At 42.7% G+C, this 19,131-nt stretch overlaps 1 protein-coding gene across 3 annotated transcripts in view; it reads left to right on the top strand.

The window, feature by feature from the left end:
• Positions 1–1,864: 1,864 nt before the first annotated feature.
• Positions 1,865–19,131, top strand: part of dennd1b (DENN/MADD domain containing 1B) — a 300,341-nt gene continuing 283,074 nt past the window's right edge. For 2 of the 3 annotated variants that reach the window (XM_087990846.1, XM_087990847.1), the window contains exons 1-2: positions 7,034–7,077; positions 10,964–11,028. In XM_087990846.1, the coding sequence (XP_087846972.1) occupies positions 7,049–7,077; positions 10,964–11,028 (94 nt within the window). In that variant the 5' untranslated portion in view covers positions 7,034–7,048. Of the gene's footprint in view, positions 2,264–7,033; positions 7,078–10,963; positions 11,029–19,131 lie in introns of those variants that run through there. The other variant, XM_043699790.2, reaches the window with a different exon arrangement.

The following is a 19,131-nucleotide window of genomic DNA, read 5'->3' on the forward strand; positions in this document are numbered from 1 at the left end:
TTCACTATACCTGATTCAATCTTGATGCCATCCCTCTGACCTCGCTTTATGAGGCCAGTTCTCTTACACCGCGAGATTCTCGACACAGGAGATTGTATTGCTGCAGGCAATTAAGAGTCACTAGTCCTTTAAAATAATTGGCTATCCAATGTGGATTGTAAAACCTACTGGAAACAACACTCAAGAATCTTGACACCATCCCAGAAAAAGCAGCACTTTCGATTGGCATCACATTCACAAATATTCTTTCCACCATTCACCAGAAATTCACCAAGATTCCTCAGACAGCACCTTCCACACCAGGATCATTTCCATGTAGAAGGTCAAGGGGCAGTAGATATATGGCAATACATCTCCTGCAAGCCACTCACCATCCCGTCTTGGAAATATATCACTGTTCCTTTGCTATTGCTGAATCAAAAACCTGGATGGCACTAAGGGTTCAGCTACAGCAAATGGACTGTTGCAGTTCAAGAAGAGAACTCATCAGCAGCTTTTCAAGAGCAACAGGGGATGGGCACAGGGGGTGGCCCACTCAGTGACATCCACATCCTATGAATCAATAAAAAACAAATGGGACACAGAGTCAGATTGCAAATCACTCACAATTTCTTTGAGAAATAGACCACTCTTCATCATAGAATCCCTATAGTGTGAAAGTGAGGCTTTCAGCCCACACCCTTCGAAGGACAGATCATCCAGTCCCATCATATTCCTGTAACCCTGCATTTCCCATGGCTAACCCACACAGCCTTGCACACTATGGGCAATTTAGCATGGCCAATCCACCTAACCTGCACATCTTGGGACTGTGGGAGGAAACTGGAGCATCCAGAGGAAACCCACATATACACAGGAAGAACATACAAACTTCACACAGTCACCCAAGGCTGGAATGAAACCCAGGTCCCTGGTGCTGTGAGGCAGCAGTGCTAACCACCGAGCCACCTATCGTGAAGGCTAACAGACCCACATATATTCCTCTGTACACCCTCACATTTTAAGACGGGTTTCAAAACTCTTTGGCTAAGCATTTGATTCCCCACTCTAATAATTCTTTCCAACTGCTGCTTGACATTATATTTGATAACTCATGAATATTCAGATGTGTCAAGTCATACTGAGTAAGTGTAATGTGGGTTCTTGCATGTCATTTCATAAACTCATCTCTGAACTCAGCAGTCTCGAGACAACTTCTCAGGCATCAGCAGTCTCCATGCAGACATTGTGCTTAGAAAAAAATGCAGTAGGATATATATATGCATTACTATTGTGTGTCAGTATGCCTCTTGGTCGATATTTATCAGCCATTGTCACATAGTATGTTGTTCACGTTATTGTTAGCAGCAGCACTTTGTGCTCCTTGTTGTATAGTTTCAAATCTGTTGTGACATATTTAGAGAAAGAAACTCTAGCTTCCATCCAACTCGTTTTTCACAGTACAAGAGGATGGGCAATTTCACACCCATCCTGCTGTAGTGAAATTCATGTGCCAACACTGACATGCCAAATCATTGTTCAGAATTATGGCAACATGATCGTAGAAAATTGCAATGACATGGGATCCTTCTGACGAAATGTCACACAGGATTGAGCATATTATTTCACCTGATGGTGACTATTTAAGGGAATCCTTCGGCATTAACTGATATTGGTCGGAACAGCTCTTTTTTAAAAACATTTTTATGACTTGTTGGTTTTGGGGACGGGGTGGTGGATGTAGAAAGCAGTCCAGAGAGGGTTGTCTACAATGAGATTTGAAGCTGAGGGAATAAATAATACTGTTGAGTAAAAAAAACAAACGAAGAAGACAATTACGAAAACAAAACTAACCATAGTGCTCGTCCGGACGCTTTATTTTGCTTAATTTGTTTTCTAATGTTGATGCTCACTAACAGTAGGAGTCAATGCACTCGTTACAAACCTAAACTTCACATTTCATCCACTTTTGTGAGATCACTCTCCTGTAAGCTTCCTGTAGTGGCACTCAGTCAGGTGACGTTGCTAACCTTCTCTTGTCAGTGAGTGCTAACTTCCTAGTTTGTCTTCTGTGTGTATGTTGCTGGAGGAAGAACAGCGGCAGCGGGGGCAATGGTTCAGTGAGGAGCCGAATCGAACTCAGGAGCCGCGCTGCTCCTTTAGCCGCAGCGCAGTCTCTCTGTCTGGGGCTGCCCCGGCGGCTGGGACACAGAGATCGAGGAGACACCGAGGTGGGGGGGTGGGAGCCGCACCGAGATGCCGTAACCATGGACTGTAGATTGAAGTGAGTGACTGGGAAAGGTCGGGACCCTGGGGTGGCTGGATTGAGAGCTGGAGACTTCCGCAAGGTCGAAGCACCTGGTTGGGTTGGGCCTGGGGGATATTACATTCATTGGGAGGATTGGCTTTTGTTGCAGAGTGGAAGCGCCTGTGTTTCTGGTTTTGTTGAAATCTGGAGGCTTCAGGCCTGTACTCAGTCTCTCTCTCTCTCTCTGACAAATCTGATTGCTGACGGTGAAGGCTGAACATTTCATATCTAACCAGGGTATACTGTACACTGCCTGGTTTACAAAACAAAAAGGGGGTTGGGTGCATTTCTCCCTATCAACTTGCGATTTTATCTTGCATGACGTGCAAATTCTTACATTTATTCTTTTTTATTCATGAAATGAAAAACAGAACTACCCAGGTCAAGAAAACGGCCAAATAATTAAGTCTGTTCTTTAGAAAAATGCCATGCTCCTGTGGCTTTCCCTACAAAAAATATACCTGCATGGTTGGTTATAAGCCACTGACTGAATGAACAAATAAACTAAGGATAATGTAAACTCAGTCTATGGTAATATAAATAACGTGTGTTTACAGGGTGGCCACAAAACCAGAGATAATGTGAAAATTCCAAAACAGAAGTATTTGGAATTTAGTAATATGAGAAGTTTCACCAGTTACAGAAGTGGTCTTGACATCTTTCTGCTAGGGTGCCAGTGTTTGGAAAACCACTTATGAATGGCAGCACACTGCACTGCTGAGCTGTGCCACCAGTGTGGGAACAAGAACAAGAAGTGTTCTCTTCCTACAACTTGGTTAGGCTATCTCCAAAAGGAGATTGGATTGGAGAACCAGCCATGAACCCCCGCTGTCACACTTCATACAACAGACTTTCAGTACTTGCTTCATGAAGTGCTGCTGTGGAAATTTTCTACCCGAGCAATTCTAACAAAATGTGAGAAAGGGTCACTAGCTAATGCAATTTGAAATTCTAGCGAACAAAATAAGTTGATGCAGTTTTGGTGCATTTTTGCTGAATTTGATCTTAAATTGTGGAATTTGAGGTTGCGTTGAAATGACAGCCGGTGTTCTTTCTTTGTGGTTTGCAAGAGAGGAGTAGGGTGTTGGTAACTTCATTTCCTCATGCAGTGTCACTTCTTTTTCAGTCCCTAACCAGACATGGTGAGGCATTCTGTACAACAATGAAAGGTAGAAAGCAGATGAGAATGTTACTGGCTGCTCCCATCCATCCATGGAAATTAAATCCTGAAGCGGATTTGTTAGGACATTGGTGCGGGCCTATTATGCCATTTTGCAGAGTTTATCCCAAAATCTAATAGCCCCAAGACAAATTAATTTCAGCAAGAGGAAATTCATTCTGTTTTGAAGGATTTACAACATGGATTAAATTAGCCTTTTAAGCACATAAGCAAATGCAGTGGGAAGATATTCCCAGGAAAATCAGAAGTGACTTGTCATAACTGGTGATGTTTCAAACAATTTTATACAGTTTCTACGCATTTGCAGTTGTTTTGCTGACTCAGGTCTGGAGATGGTGGGATAGTGCTAATGCCACTGGACTAGCAAGCCTGGCATCATAGTACCATATTCCATTACAGAAATTTGTGGAATTTATATCCAGTTAATAACCTTAAACTAATGAGTGAAAATCTGGAATTGAAACCTAGTCTTGGTCGAGGTGACTATGAAACTATTACTGATCGTTGGAAAAACCCATCTGGTTTGGGAATGTTTTTTAGGAAGAAATTTATAATTCTTACCTGATCTGGCCTGTAGGTGAGAGGGGAAAGATGTAAAAGAAACCTAAGGGGCAACTTTTTCCACGCAGAGGTGGTACGTGTACAGAATGAACTGCCAGAGGAAGTGGTGGAGTCTAGTACAATTGCAACATTTAAAAGGCATCTGGATGGGTATATGGATAGGAAGGGCTTGGAGGGCTATGGGTTGGGTGCTGGCAGGTGGGACTAGATTGGGTTGGGATATCTGGTCGGCATGGACAAGTTGGACTGAAGGGTCTGTTTCCGTCTCTGTGACTCTCTGACTCTTAATCATCATCTGAAATGGCCTAACAAGCCATTCACTGGTACCAAACAATGACACAAAAGTCAAAAAGGAACATTGAGCTCATTTACATGTTGGTGAATCTGGAAATGACTATGGCAAGCATGTTCTCAAAGCAAGCATCTCTCAAAGCTTGTACCAAAATTACCAGAGATATCCTAAAAGCTAGTCAAGAAATAGACTGACGTTGCCTATAAGGTATGATTGTATGAGTATGACCATGTCCCACATATTGCCATTATTATCCCTGAGTATGTCATCAGAAGGACAGCCAACCGGAGTTGTCAGCACAGTGGTGGGCAGTTAAAAGGTTCACAGCTTGTGAGGCCTGAAAATCGATTCAGACTCAATGAAGCCTCATGGCAGTGGGTCAAATATGGGCAAGTGAACCCCCTGCTGTTTCCCATCTCCCTTCACCCATTCAGCTGATGAATCAGTCCATTTCCATGTTGAACATCCTATACAGGGCGGACAGACAAACATTGGCAAGGGCACCTAAGGTACTCTCGTTGATGGACTTCAAAGTCCGTGACAATGAGTGGCCCGATAACGCCATCACTGACAGCTCTGACTGAGACTTGAAGTATACAGCTGCTAGATTGGGCCTACAGCAGATGGTATAGGAATCAACAAAGGAGCAAATATCTGCTAGACCAGCTCACTGCCAATCTATCAGTCATAAATACAACAAAATTATTCTTAGGTGTTATTGATGCATCTGTCTATGATAGTATTGGTTGGAGTGAGCACTTCACAGTCATTGTGGAGATGAAGCCCATCTTTACATTGAATATACTATCTATTGTGTTATATGGCAATACCCACTGTACAAAATGGGATTGATTCCATGTATTGTCTATGAACTCAAAATTGGGCAGCCATGAGGTGCTGTGGACCATCAACGGCAGTGGAATTGTGTTCAAACTCAAATCTATAGCTTTATGGCCTGACATATCCTGCATTCTAGCAATGATATCAAACGAAGGCATCAACCCTGGCTCCTTGAGGAGAGCAGGAGGGAATGCTAGGATCAGCAATAGGGAACCTAAAAACATGGGGTTATTCTGGTGCCTGTTCAACAGAGGGCTACCTACATACCAAACAGCAGAAATAGCATGCAATGCTAAGTCATACCACACTGAAGCACTCCAGTCCTATCATATCGAGTCACGAATGACACACACATATATTAAGTAATATGGAACATTATCCAACTCTGTGCTATCTACAAAATTCAGGAAATATTCTACCTAGTCGATGAATGCCCATCAGACTATGCTTGACATGAGCAAAGTCATTAAAAAATCATTGACAATTCAATCAAGTGGCATTTGCCCAGCAATAATCTGGTCATCAGTGCTCAGTTTGGGTTCCAACAGGACTATTCAATTCCTGCTTTAAAATTTGGTTAAAACATGAATGAAAAGGCTGAACCAGAGGGTTGAGGTGGAAGTGACTGCCCTTGATATCATTGGACTGAATGTGGCATCAAGCAGCCTTGACAAAATTTAATTTGTTTGAATGAGAGAAAAAACTCTTCACCGTTTGGAGTTGTACCTAGCATTGGACTAGGCTCCAGCATATCTCTGTAGGAGCTTCTCAGGGTGATGTCTGAGGTCCCACCATCTGTAGCTGCTCCATCAAAGCCCTTTTCTCCAGTACAATGTCAGAAAGAGGCATGTGCAATTATCAGGAAACTGTATTCAGTTTAGTTCACAACTTCACAGATTCTATTGAAGTTCTGTGACTACGTGTGTGTGCTATATATAATACACAACTGATCAAAAGCTCCTTCAACAGCATCTTCCAAATGCACAACCTCTGTTACCTAGTGGTTACCTAGGCGGCACGGTGGCCCAGTGGTTAGCACTGCTGCCTCACAGCGCCTGTAGACCCGGGTTCAATTCCCGACTCAGGCGACTGACTGTGTGGAGTTTGCACATTCTCCGGGTGGGTTTCCTCCGGGTGCTCCGGTTTCCTCCCACAGTCCAAAGATGTGCGGGTCAGGTGAATTGGCCATGCTAAATTGCCCGTAGTGATAGGTTAAAGGGGTAAAGGTAGGGGTATGGGTGGGTTGCGCTTCGGCGGGTCGGTGTGGACTTGTTGGGCCGAAGGGCCTGTTTCCACACTGTAAGTAATCTAATCTAATCTAGATGGGCAAGGGCAGTGGATGTATGGGAATATCTGCAAATTCTCCTCAAAGTCACTCACCAATCTTTTATTTTTCTTTATTGCTAGGACATGGGCATTACTGGCTGGCTGGCATTTATTGCCTATCCCTAGCTGACCTTGAGAAGGGGATGGTGAACTGGCTTGTTGAACTGCTGCAATCCTCATGCTGTAGATTGACCCGCTTTAGGGAGGGAATTCCAGGATTCTGACCCAGTGACAACGAAGGAACAGTGATATATTTCTAAATCAGGAAGTGGTTTGGAGGACAACTTGCTGGTGGTGGTGTTCCTGTGTATCTGCTGCCCTTGTCTTTCTCGATGGCAGTGTTATTAAGTTTGGAGGGTGCTCTATGAGACTGTTTGGTGAATTTCTGCAGTGCGTCTTGTAAATAATAGCACACTGCTGTTACTGAGCATCGGTGGGAGAGAGAGTGGCTGTCTTTGAATGTCATACCAATCAATTGGGCTGTTTGTCCTGAATGGTGTAAGCTTCTTGAGTGTTGTTGGAGCTGCACTCATACATTGCACTCTTGATTTGGACCTTACAGATGGTGGCCAGGCTTTGGGGAATCAGGAGGTGAGTGACTTGTCGCAGTATTCCTAGCCTCTGACCTACTCTTGTAGCCATTATATTTACATGGCGAGTCCAGTTGAGTTTCTGGTCAAACGTAACCCCATGGATGTTGATAGTGGGGGATTCAGTGATGGCAATACCATTGAATATCAAGGATGCTGGTTAGATTATTTCTGATTGGACATGCCTGGCATTTATGTGGCATGGATGTTACTTGTCAATTGCCAGTCCATACCTTATTGCATGTGAACATTACTGCTTCAGTATCTGAGGACTTGTGAATGGTACTGAACATTGTGTAATTATTGGCAAACCTCCCTCTTTCTGGACTTATGATGGAACCCTAACCTAAGATGGAGCTTTTTCACTTATTTTTGTGATCAATGGAACTTCTTTCCTAACAGCCCTTGTGGGTGTCCCTACACCACATGAATTGTAGATGTTCAAGAAGACCTGTCACCACTATGTTGTCAGAGGAAGGTAGGAATGTGCAACAATGCAAAACTCAAAACCCACGAAAAAAGATAAAAGGAAATTCACCATCACTGACTCCGGTTAGTGACAGTACTATTTTAGGTGATGCCTTTATTCACAGCTCATTAAGATGCAATTAGCTGTTTATTATTTCTGCTATTCAGCTTTCACTGCATTGATAAAAACCTCACCATGAGGCAAGATGCACTAAAGATGGACACAATTAATGTTTCTTTTTTTTTGAGAATATGTTTTTTACTTGGAGTAAGGAGACTCGCGGTTTCCCACATCGATGCCATTAATAAAAATGGGAATGCAATAGATAGATGAAGGTGGGTGTGATGGTGAGAGGTCGGAGAGGTGGGTGGAGTGGATAGGTGGGAAGGAAGATGGACAGTTCAAGAGGGAGGAGAAGACTCACTTTCTGATGATGATTTGCATTTCTGTTGGAGAGCAAATGTGAAGCTTTTCTGATTGTCAGGCTCATCATTGCTTTTAAAGTTGAATGTGTATAAATGAATAGTCTCCTCAATAGATCAAGTGGAACATAGCTGAGCTTGGTGAAACTGGCCTGGGCAATGTTGTTAGAAGAATGAAACCATGATGACGCGACTCAGTTTGTGGCTGGGCTTGTGTGTTGAATATTTCATACTTTACTTGAATTTTGTAATCAAAGATGTCATTTTTGTATACTATTGTCTTTTTATGCTTGAAATTCAAACTGCTGGCATTTGGATGTTGGTTCCTTTTATGAAGAGACCTTAAGAAAAGGTCTGAGAGTGCTTCCAGACCTGTGACCAAATGTATTTGTTAGAGAGTAGGAGAAAGTGAGGACTGCAGATGTTGGAGATCAGAGTTGAAGAGTGTGGTGCTGGAAAAGCACAGCTGGTCAGGCAGTATCCAAGGAGCAGGACAGTCAATGTTTCGAGCATAAGCCCTTCATCAGGAGTGAGGGGTAGCCCCAGGGGCTGAGAGATAAATGGGAAGGGGAGGGCAGGGGCTGGGGCTGGGGGAATGGTGGCTGGGAATGCGATAGGTAGATGAATGTGGGGATAAGGTGATAGATTGGTGAGGGGGGTGGAGCAGATAGGTAGGAAGGAAGATGGGCAGGTAGGACCCGTTCAAGAGGGCGGTGCCAAGTTGGAAGGTTGAATCTGGGATAAGGTGGGGGGAGGGGAAATTAGGAAACTGGTGAAATTCACGTTGATACTATTTGGTTGGAGAGTCCCAAGGCGGATGATGGGACGTTCTTCCTTCAGGTGTCGGCAGACTAGAGTTTGGCGGTGGAGGAGGCCCAGGACTTGCATCTCTTTGGCAGAGTGGGAGAGGGTTTCCTCAACACAGGGGAGCCAGCATGCCAACTTGCAGAAAGTTTCAGAGAACATCTCTGGAACACATGAACTAAAGAACCTCACTGCTCCGTGGCTGAACACTTTTAACTCCCCCTCCCACTACACCAAGGACATGCAAGTCCTGGGCCTCCACCACCGCCAAACTCTAGCTACCCGACACCTGGAGGAAGAACGCCTCATCTTCCATCTTAGGACTTTCCAACCACATGGGATTAATGAGGATTTCACCAGTTTCCTCATTTTCCCCTCCCCCCACCTTGTCCCAGATCCAAACTTACCAACTTGGCACCACCCTCTTGAACTGTCCATCTTCCTTCCCACCTATCCACTCCACCCACCTCTCCGACCTCTCACCATCACCCCCACCTTCATCTACCTATTGCATTCCCAGCTACATTCCACCCCAGCTCCACCCCCTCCCAATTATGTCTCAGCCCCCTTGGGCCTTCCCCTCATGCCTGATGAAAGGCTTATGCTTGAAATGTCGACTCTCCTGCTCCTTGGATACTGCCTGACTGGCTGTGCTTTTCCAGCACCGCACTCTTTGTTAGAGAGTAGGTGACTGCGAGCTCCTGCAGTGTTGATGGAAGATTATTGGTTTATATTGTGGATTTATGACAGGCATTAAACCTTGAAAGACATTTCGCTTGCTTTCGGTCTAGGACTTTTCGATGTACATCAGGGACAAGAAAATAACATGGAAAGAGTAGGGCTCAGTTGGGACTAAAGTGGCAAACTGTTTGTGGAGCCAGAAAACGTGATTAGATTAGATTCCCTACAGTGTGGAAACAGGCCCTTTGGCCCAACAAGTCCACACCGACCCTTCGAAGAGTAACCCACCCTGTCCCATTTCCCTCTGGCTAATGCACCTAACACTATGGGCAATTTAGTATGGCCAATGCACCTGACCTGCACATCTTTGGACCTGTGGGAGGAAACCGGAGCACCCGGAGGAAACCCACGTAGACACTGGGAGAATGTGCAACTCCACACAGACAGTCGCCCGAGGCTGGAATCAAACCTGGGACCCTGGTGCTGTGAGGCAGCAGTGCTAACCACTGAGCCACCGTGCTGCCCATAAACAGAGGTATCACAGATTTCTGATAGGTAGAGAATGGGTGGATAGGGAGAAATCTTTCCCCTCAGTAGATGAGTCAATAACTAGCAAGCACAGCTTTGAGGTGAGGACCAGGAGGATTTGAAGGGATTTAGGGAAAATCTTTTTTACGCAGAGAGTGGTGAGCATCTGGAACTCACTGCCTAATAGGATAGGAGTCCTCAACAGCTTAAAAACTATTTCAATGAGCACTTAAAATGCCATTGCAGACAAGACGACAGAGCAAGTGATGGAAAATGGGATGGGAATGAAGAGGTAGATGTTTGATGACTATGGGGCCAAAGGGCCTTTTCCATGCTGTGAAAACTATGACTTGAAGAATTGACTTTTAGTTAAGAAAACCCTGAGATTCAGAATGATTAGGATATTTTTGGAGAAGTGATGGGGGTCAAAATAATGTTTGTCTCCTAAGAAGACAGCTCAAGGAAAGATGAGTTATATTCATGCAAATATTTTGTTTGTGTAATATGGATGGCCTTCTTCCAAGAAAGGGAAGTTAAAGATAGTTAATGATGGATCAAAGCTGAAATTGAAAATGTCTTGTATTAGTAAAGAACCAAAGAAAATGGGTTAAAATAAATTAGTGGAGTTGAGGTGCAGATCATCAGAATGACGAATTGGGCGAGGGTGTCTAACTGACTTTCTCTTGTTCCTACATTTTAGTACAGTTGAGTGCTGTTAGTTGTTTGTAAATCTGTAGTATCGATTGCATGTATATATTCCGCAATTCTAAATGTGTTTAAACCTTTTTGTAAGATAATACTTTGGTTGTGAAAGATGAGAATTAGAATAGGGTGTTGGATAGTTTTGGAACTTTTATTTTGTTTCCTTGAAAGAGATTTTATTGTTCTCTTAGTTTTCACATTTATAACAGGTATTCATGTCAGTACCAATGGAACATGCTGTAACAGAGGATTCAACTTTTTCCTTTATTTTCTTTTAACAGAGAGAGCCCAGAAAGAACCTTTGATCTGGTATTCAAAGTGACTTGCCCAGCTTCCGACAATGAAGGTAGCTTTCATTTTATCTTCCATCGTGGATTTGATATTTTGTGCCTAAGTGATTGAGCATTGAAGAATTGCCAGTAACTTGTTTGTCTGCTATTGACACAACTATTTTGATTTATTTTGTGGCTCTATTTCAATTCATGAACACAGTTAATTTCTTATAGGATTACTATGCCATATCCACATTGTGTTCATTGTGAAAACTCTTTCAGGTGAGAACTTTGGAAGAGCCTCCTATCCAGATTCAAAGTTGCAACTTAGGTAGTTAGGTCTGGACAAAATTAAACTCTCCCTCTAATCATTTTCTCCGGTTGATTATCTCTAACCACATTAGTTGAAAATTATTTTGAGAATTTACAGATAACATACTAACATTTAAATATTACAAGTGTCACCTTTTGGTGCCAGTTTTTTTTCCCCAAGATTATTTTGAAGCAGATTGGATGTGTGGCCAGCAATATTCAATAGCTGGCCTAATTTGAGTCACCAATTCTGCCTTTGCTGTTTGAGGAGGGATGACATTTAGTTAAAGATGAAGTTATTGCACCAGTAAAAAAAAAGGATATTAGTGCACGGCACGGTGGCACAGTGGTTAGCACTGTTGCCTCACAGCGCCAGAGATCCGGGTTTAATTCCCGCCTCAGGCGACTGACTGTGTGGAGTTTGCACGTTCTCCCCGTGTCTGTGTGGTTTTCCTCCGGGTGCTCCGGTTTCCTCCCACAGTCCAAAGATGTGCAGGGTCAGGTGAATTGGCCATGCTAAATTACCCGTAGTGTTAGGTAAGGGGTAAATGTAGGGGTATGGGTGGGTTCGCTTCGGCGGTCGGTGTGGACTTGTTGGGCCGAAGGGCCTGTTTCCACACTGTAATGTAATCTGTAATCTGTAATCTGTAATCTAATCTAGATGTGCCATCAATTTGGATGGAGCTAAGAAACACCAAGGGGCAGTTAACATTTGTTGAAGTTTCCTTTTGGCCTTCAAAAGGTGGTAAGGTAGTAGATGTCATTAAACAGGAAGTTAGAGACGCATGCAACAAGGGTGCTAAAGTAATCACGAGTGATTTTAACCTATGTTTAGTCAGGGCAAGCTACATCAGCAACAATCGTGTGGTGGATGAATTCCTGGACTGTGTACTAGATGGAGTTTTAGATCAGCATGTTGCAGAGACAATGGTTATTATTTATGGAATACGTGCTTTCATTGCAGCAGTTACATATTCTTTTAAGATAAAATAACAGGAAAAATAGCTCAATCGTGGTTAATTAAAGAAATTTGATCAAAATGAAGTCAAATACAGTTGCTCAAAACTGTAGCAAGTCTGACTGGGAGCAGTTTATAATTATGTAAAGGAGGACCAAGAGGTTGATTTAAGAGGAGGAAAATGAAGTGTGGGAGTTATCTTGCAGGGAATATAGAAGCAGATTGAAAAAGCTTCTATAAGCATTGAAACGGAAAAGATTAGTGATGATGAATGCAAGCCTCTTACAATCTAAAATAGCAGAATTGATAACGGAGAACAAGGAAATGGCAAATTATTGACCAGTTTTGTTCTGACTTCACAGAAGACTTGCACAACTTCCTTTGGGAAGCAAAAGTCTTTTGAGAAAGAGAAATTGAAATAAATTAGTATTAGTAAAAAAGAAAGTGCTGGAGAAATTAATAGGCCAAAATGCTATTAAATCTCAAGGGGCTAATCATCTCCATTACAGGGAACAAAAGAAGGTGGCCATGGAAAAATTGGATATGTTGGTTATCATCTTCCAGAATTGACAACATTTTTTTGAACAGTCCCAGAAGATTGGAGGGTGGCAATTGTAACTTCACTGTTTCAAAAAAAAGAGAGAGAGAGGGAGAAAACTGGGAATTACAGGACAATTAGCCTAACATCAGTAGGCAAAATGCTGGAGTCTATTAAACATAGATAACACATAAAATAATATAATGTATTATAAAGGATGTGATGAGATAACATTAAAAGACTGAAAGGGGATAGTAGTAACAGGATAGGTCAGAGTCAGCATGGATTTATGAAGGAGAAATCATGCTTGACTAAGCTTCTGGAATTTTTTGAGGATGTAACTCTGAAGATGGACGAGGGAGATCCAGTAGATGTAGTGTACCTGGACTTTCAGAAAGCTTTTGATAAAGTCCCACATGGAGGATAGTGAGCAAAATTAGGGCGCATAGTATTGGGGCCAAAGTACTAACTTGGATTGAAAGTTGGTTGGCTGATAGGAAACAAAGAGTAGTGATAAACGGCTCCATTTTGGAATGGCAGGCAGTGACCAGTGGGGTACCGCCAGGGATCAGTGCTGGGACCGCACCTTTTTACAATATATGTTAATGATATAGAAGATGGTATTAGTAATAACATTAGCAAATTTGCTGATGATACTAAGCTGGGTGGAAGGGTGAAATGTGAGGAGGATGTTAGGAATTACAGGGTGACCTGGACAGGTTAGGTGAGTGGTCAGATACATGGCAGATGCAGTTTAACACTTATCTGGCAAGAACAGAAAGGCAGATTGCTACCTAAATTGAATCAATTTAGGTAAAGGGGCAGTACAAAGAGATCTGGGTGTTCTTGTACACCAGTCAATGAAGGTAAGCATTCAGGTACAGCAGGTAGTGAAGAAGGCTAATAGCATGCTGGCCTTCATAACAAGAGAGATTGAGTATAGAAGCAAAGAGGTTCTCCTGCAGCTGTACAGGGCCCTGGTGAGACCACACCTGGAGTACTGTGTGCAGTTCTGGTCTCCAAATTTGAGGAAAGACATTCTGGCTATTGAGGGAGTGCAGCGCTGGTTCACGAGGTCAATTCCTGGAATGGCGGGACTACCTTACGCTGAAAGGCTGGAGCGACTGGGCTTGTATAGTCTTTAGTTTAGAAGACTGAGAGGGATTCTGATTGAGACATATAAGATTATTAAAGGATTGGACACTCTGGAGGCAGGAAACATGTTTCCGCTGATGGGTGAGTGCCGAACCAGAGGACACAGCTTAAAAATATGTGGTAGACCATTTAGGACAGAGGTGAGGAGAAACATCTTCACCCAGAGAGTGGTAGCTGTGTGGAATGCTCTGCCCCAGAGGGCAGTGGAGGCCCAGTCTCCGGATTCATTTAAGAAAGAGTTGGATAGAGCTCTCAAGGATAGTGGAATCAAGGGTTATGGAGATAAGGCAGGAACAGGAATACTGATTAAGGATGATCAGCCATGATCATATTGAATGGTGGTGCAGGCTCGAAGGGCAGAATGGCCTACTCCTGCATCTATTGCCTATTGGAAACCGTGGCTGAAAAACTTACTCATCCCTTGTTTTTGAGAATGTAAGAAGCAGAACAGATGAGGGTGAAGCAGTGAATTTGATGTATTTGGATTTTTAGAAAGTCTTTGATAAAGTCCCATACAAGAAGAGGTCATTGTGTAAAATCAAAGTGCAAGGTATTGGTGCTGGCATAGCTAAAAGAACAAAATGGTTTGTAGACAGGAAACAGTGTCATAGAGTCATAGAGATGTACAGCATGGAAACAGACCCTTCGGTCCAACCTGTCCATGCCGACCAGATATCCCAACCCAATCTAGTCCCACCTGCCAGCACACGGCCCATATTCCTCCAAACCTTTCCTATTCATATACCCATCCAAATGCCTCTCAAATGTTGCAATTGTACCAGCCTCCACCACTTCCTCTGGCAGCTCATTCCATACACGTACCACCCTCTGTGTGAAAAAGTTGCCCCTTAGGTCTCTTTTATATCTTTCCCCTCTCACCCTAAACCTATGCCCTCTAGTTCTGGACTCCCCAACCCCAGGGAAAAGACTTTATCTATTTATCCTATCCATGCCCCTCATAATTTTGTAAACCTCTATAAGGTTACCCCTCAGCCTCCGACGCTCAAGGGAAAACAGCCCCAGCCTGTTCAGCCTCTCCCTATAGCTCAAATCCTCTGCTCAACCCTGACAACATCCTTGTAAATCTTTTCTGAACCCTTTCAAGTTTCACAGCATCTTTCCGATAGGAAAGAGACCAGAATTGCATGCAATATTCCAACAGTGGCCTAACCAATGTCCTGTACAGCTGCAACATGACCTCCCAACTCCTGTACTCAATACTCTGACCAATAAAGGAAAGCATACCAAACGCCTTCTGGTCATTTTTGAAAAGAAAGGTGGCGAAAATTGGGTTACTGTGGGGTTGTTCACTGTTTGGATTCCAGCTATTTTTGATATATATCAGTGGTTGAGGAAATTGAATCTAATATTTCCAAGTTTGCTGATGACACAAAACTAGGTGGGAGTGTGAGCAGTGAGGAGGATCTAAGAAGGTTTCAGAGTGAGTGAGTGAGTGAGTGAGCAATTGCGTGGCAGGTACAGTGTGACATGCAAAAGTGGGAACTTGTCCATTTTGGTAGGAAACACAGAATTATTTAAACGTTGGTAGATTGAGGGTGGCATTATGCTTAAAACCAATAGTGACCCAGCTGTCTTTGTACATCGATCATCACAAGCAAGTATGCACATGCAGCAAGCAGTTAGGAAGGCAAATGTTATGTTGACCTTTACACAAGGGTTTGAGTACAGGAGCAAGAATGTCTTACTGCAGCTGTTCAGGGCCTTAGTGAGACCATACTTTGAATAATATTGTGCAGTTGTAAACCAAACTGTTTTTGCAATTTTGGTCTGCTTATTTAAGAAAATATAGACTTGCTATAGAAAGAGTATAGCAAAGAAATTAGACTGATTCCTGTATGAGGAAAGACCGGGTTGTCTAGCCCTGAACTTTGAGGAATGAGAGGGGATCTTAAAGAGGAGAAACTTCTGACAGGGCTGGATGGACTGAATATAGGGTTGATGTTTTCTCCTGGCTGGAATGATCCAGAAAATGGAGTCACTATCTTTGGATATGCAGGGGATCATTTCAGATGAGATGAGGGGAAATTTATTCACAATGGTGAGCCTGTGCAATTCTCTACCATAGAAGGCTGTGAAGGCAAAATCACTGAATACAGTTAAGAAAGAAATGTATAGGTTTCTAGAACTTAAAAGGTGTTGAGGGATAATGGGAGAATATGGAGGTCAGGCACTGAGATTGAGGATTGGCCATGATCATGTTGAATGACAGCATGGGCTTGATGGACTGAATGGTCTATTGTAGCTGTTCTTTTCCTTGTTTCTTGGGAGAAGCTTGCACTGATTTGGGAACCAGTATTATTAAGATGCGAATGTTGTCTAATATGGTGATGTCCAAAGGCAGTCAATATGATGTACTTACAGAGCATATTTGAGGAGTTATAAGTTATAATGACAAGTTTAATGTGTAAGGATGTAGATGACTGGTAACAAATTGGATTAATAAAAACAGAAAGAAGGAAATGAAGCAGGAATTAAAAGCAGTTTACAAGGCATCTTCCCAAATATATATTCGACCCACAATATTCACTCTGATTCTTTCCACAGATGCTGCCAGTCCTCCTGCTAAGCCTTTCCAGCAATTTCTATTTTTGTCAATAATGTGGAATTGGGATACAGGTGACTAAATTTGCATATTAAATTGAGTACAGCATTTTGGGTTTTAGATTTGTAGGATCTTAGAAACCACAACTTCATTTGGACAGTGCTGTGAAATGAAAGAGGAGGGGAGGAGACTATGGCTCAGATAGTGTGAGAAGTGTCAAAAAAAAAGGTGCTGACTTTGTCAGGCTCTGACACAGTACTTATATGTGACAAACAGAAGTGGCGTGCTGTCAACAGATGTAGTAGATAACCCGTAAACAGGTCCAATCATGTTGTGCAGTTCTGCCACATCCAGTGGTGAATAGTGGTGGCAAATTTAATTCAAGGCAGAGGTTCCAAAATCATCCTCTGTATTGGCAGATTCCAACATGTAAGAGCAAGAGATAAGGCTGAAGCATTTGTAAACATCATCAGCTCTAAGTAATACATACATGGGTCACTGCAACATCAGACTCTATTGACATAGACAAATTGAATATAAGAGGCCATTCAGCCGTTTGAGCCTGTTCTACCATTCAGTGTGATTGTGGCTGACCATCCAACTCTGTACCATATTTCTACTTTCTCCACATACCCTTTGAACCCTTTGGCCCTAAGAACTATATCTAACTCCTTGAAAACATTCAATGTTTTGATCTCAACCACTTTCAATAGCAGGATAATCCTGAAAACTCTTGGACTAGAACTAGTTGTAACTTTAGTCAAGCTGTTGCAATAGAGCTGGAACACAGGCATTCTCCTGACATTGTGAAAAATTGTCCAGTTATGTCCTACCTTCCAATGATTGCAGACATGCTGAGCCCAAAGGAAATTAGTCTTGAACAATCATAACAAATCATCTCATCCCAGAGACCTTGATGCAACAGTTGCATGAGGTAGTGACCTAAATCACCAATTATCTTCAATTATCTTTCCTGCAAAATGGGGTCAAAACTGGGACTGTTAACTCAGACTGTAAGTTTGATCTCCGAGCTGGTAATGTGTTCTCAGATGTTTCATCACCATGCTAGGTGAGCCTCCTTTGAAGCGCTGGTGTTCTGTCCCACTTGTCATTTATCTGTCTTGGTCTGGTTCTTTTTCTGAGAGTTTGGTAAATGGGGTCCAAATTGATGTGTTTGTTAATGGAGTTCTGGTTTGAATGCCAGGCCTTTTGGAATTCCTGCACGTGTCTTTGTTTAGCCTGTCTCAGGATGGATGTATTGTCCCAGTCGAACCTATGTCCCTCTTCATCTCTGTGTGTGGATACCAGTGATAGTTGGTCATGTCTTTTGGTGGCTAGTTGGTGCTCATGTAACCTGGTGGCTAGTTTCCTGCCCGCCTGTCAATGTAATGTTTTTTGTGGTCCTTGCAGGGTATTTAGCAAATGACGTTCTTTCTGTTGGTTGTTGGTATGGGGTTCTTTGAATTCATTCGGAGTGTTTCAGTGTGGTGAGAGGTTTGTGGGCTACCATGGTGCCTAGGGATCAAAGTAGTCTGGTTGTCATCTCTGAAATGTCTTTAATGTGTGACAGAGTAGCTAGAATTTCTGGGCATGTTGTGCTATCTTGTTTATTGTTAACTGTTGAATGGATGGTGTTCAGTACCATTTGCAGTTCTTCAGTTAATGTGGAAGTCCATACCTCTGTTCAGCAAGAACTGGACAAAGTTCAGGATTGGACTGACAAATTACAAGTTCGTATTTAAGCCACGCAGTTGTAAGGTTAGGGTTACCATGGACCAAAAACTGAATGGGACCAGCCAATCATAAAAGACCACATAAATACTGTGGCTACAAGAGCAGGACAGAGGCTTGAAATTCGAGGATGGGTAACTCACTTTTGGACTCCACAAAGCCTTTCCAGCACTTACAAGGCACAACTCCAACAATGAGAAGGTTGATATCAAACAGAATACAGTTTCCACTTGATTGGTACCACATCCACCACCTTAAACACTCATTATCTCCATCACTGGCACACAGTGGCAGCATTGTGGAACATGCCCTGCAGCTGTTAGACTATTGAAATAAATGCTATTCTGGGTAATATGTTTGAAATCTTGAAAGTTCTGAAGATTAATAGTACAAAGTATGAGAATTACTTCTTCATAAAGGATGAACATCGATTGTTGGGCTGCAGAGCATGTTTGCATGTTGTACTTTCTCTAACCTTATGTGGACACAGTTCTAATTTTGGTGCATGCTTAACTGGGTTGAAAATGTGAACCACCAACTAATGGGACGCATATCTTTAGTAAAATAGCAAGTGGAAGGAATCGTGAGGCTGAGCATTTTCTGTTCCTAAAGGCTTAAAATGAGTGAAGTACAGTGTGGAAGTGAGAAATTTTGGGTGAATGACTTTGTCTGTTTTCCAGTTCCCTTAAATGTTTCATTGGATTTCCTATGTTTTAAATTGAGTTTTCTGGTCTGTGTTGTTGATGTGTTTGTCTCTGGCAGTGCACTTGCTTTGCCATGTTGTTATTGTAATCTGGATAAGAAAGAGAATGCGTAATAGCTGAAATTAAAAGCTTTGTCTGATTTTTTTAATCTATGTCATTGGCAGAGACTGGGTGTATCTTGTGGCAGAGTAAATGAATGGATTAGAGCGAGTTGGC

Source organism: Chiloscyllium plagiosum, unplaced genomic scaffold, assembly GCF_037043375.1.
Source record: "Chiloscyllium plagiosum isolate Xiang-an unplaced genomic scaffold, Cpla_swu_hap1 HiC_scaffold_9, whole genome shotgun sequence".
Lineage (NCBI taxonomy): Eukaryota > Metazoa > Chordata > Chondrichthyes > Orectolobiformes > Hemiscylliidae > Chiloscyllium > Chiloscyllium plagiosum.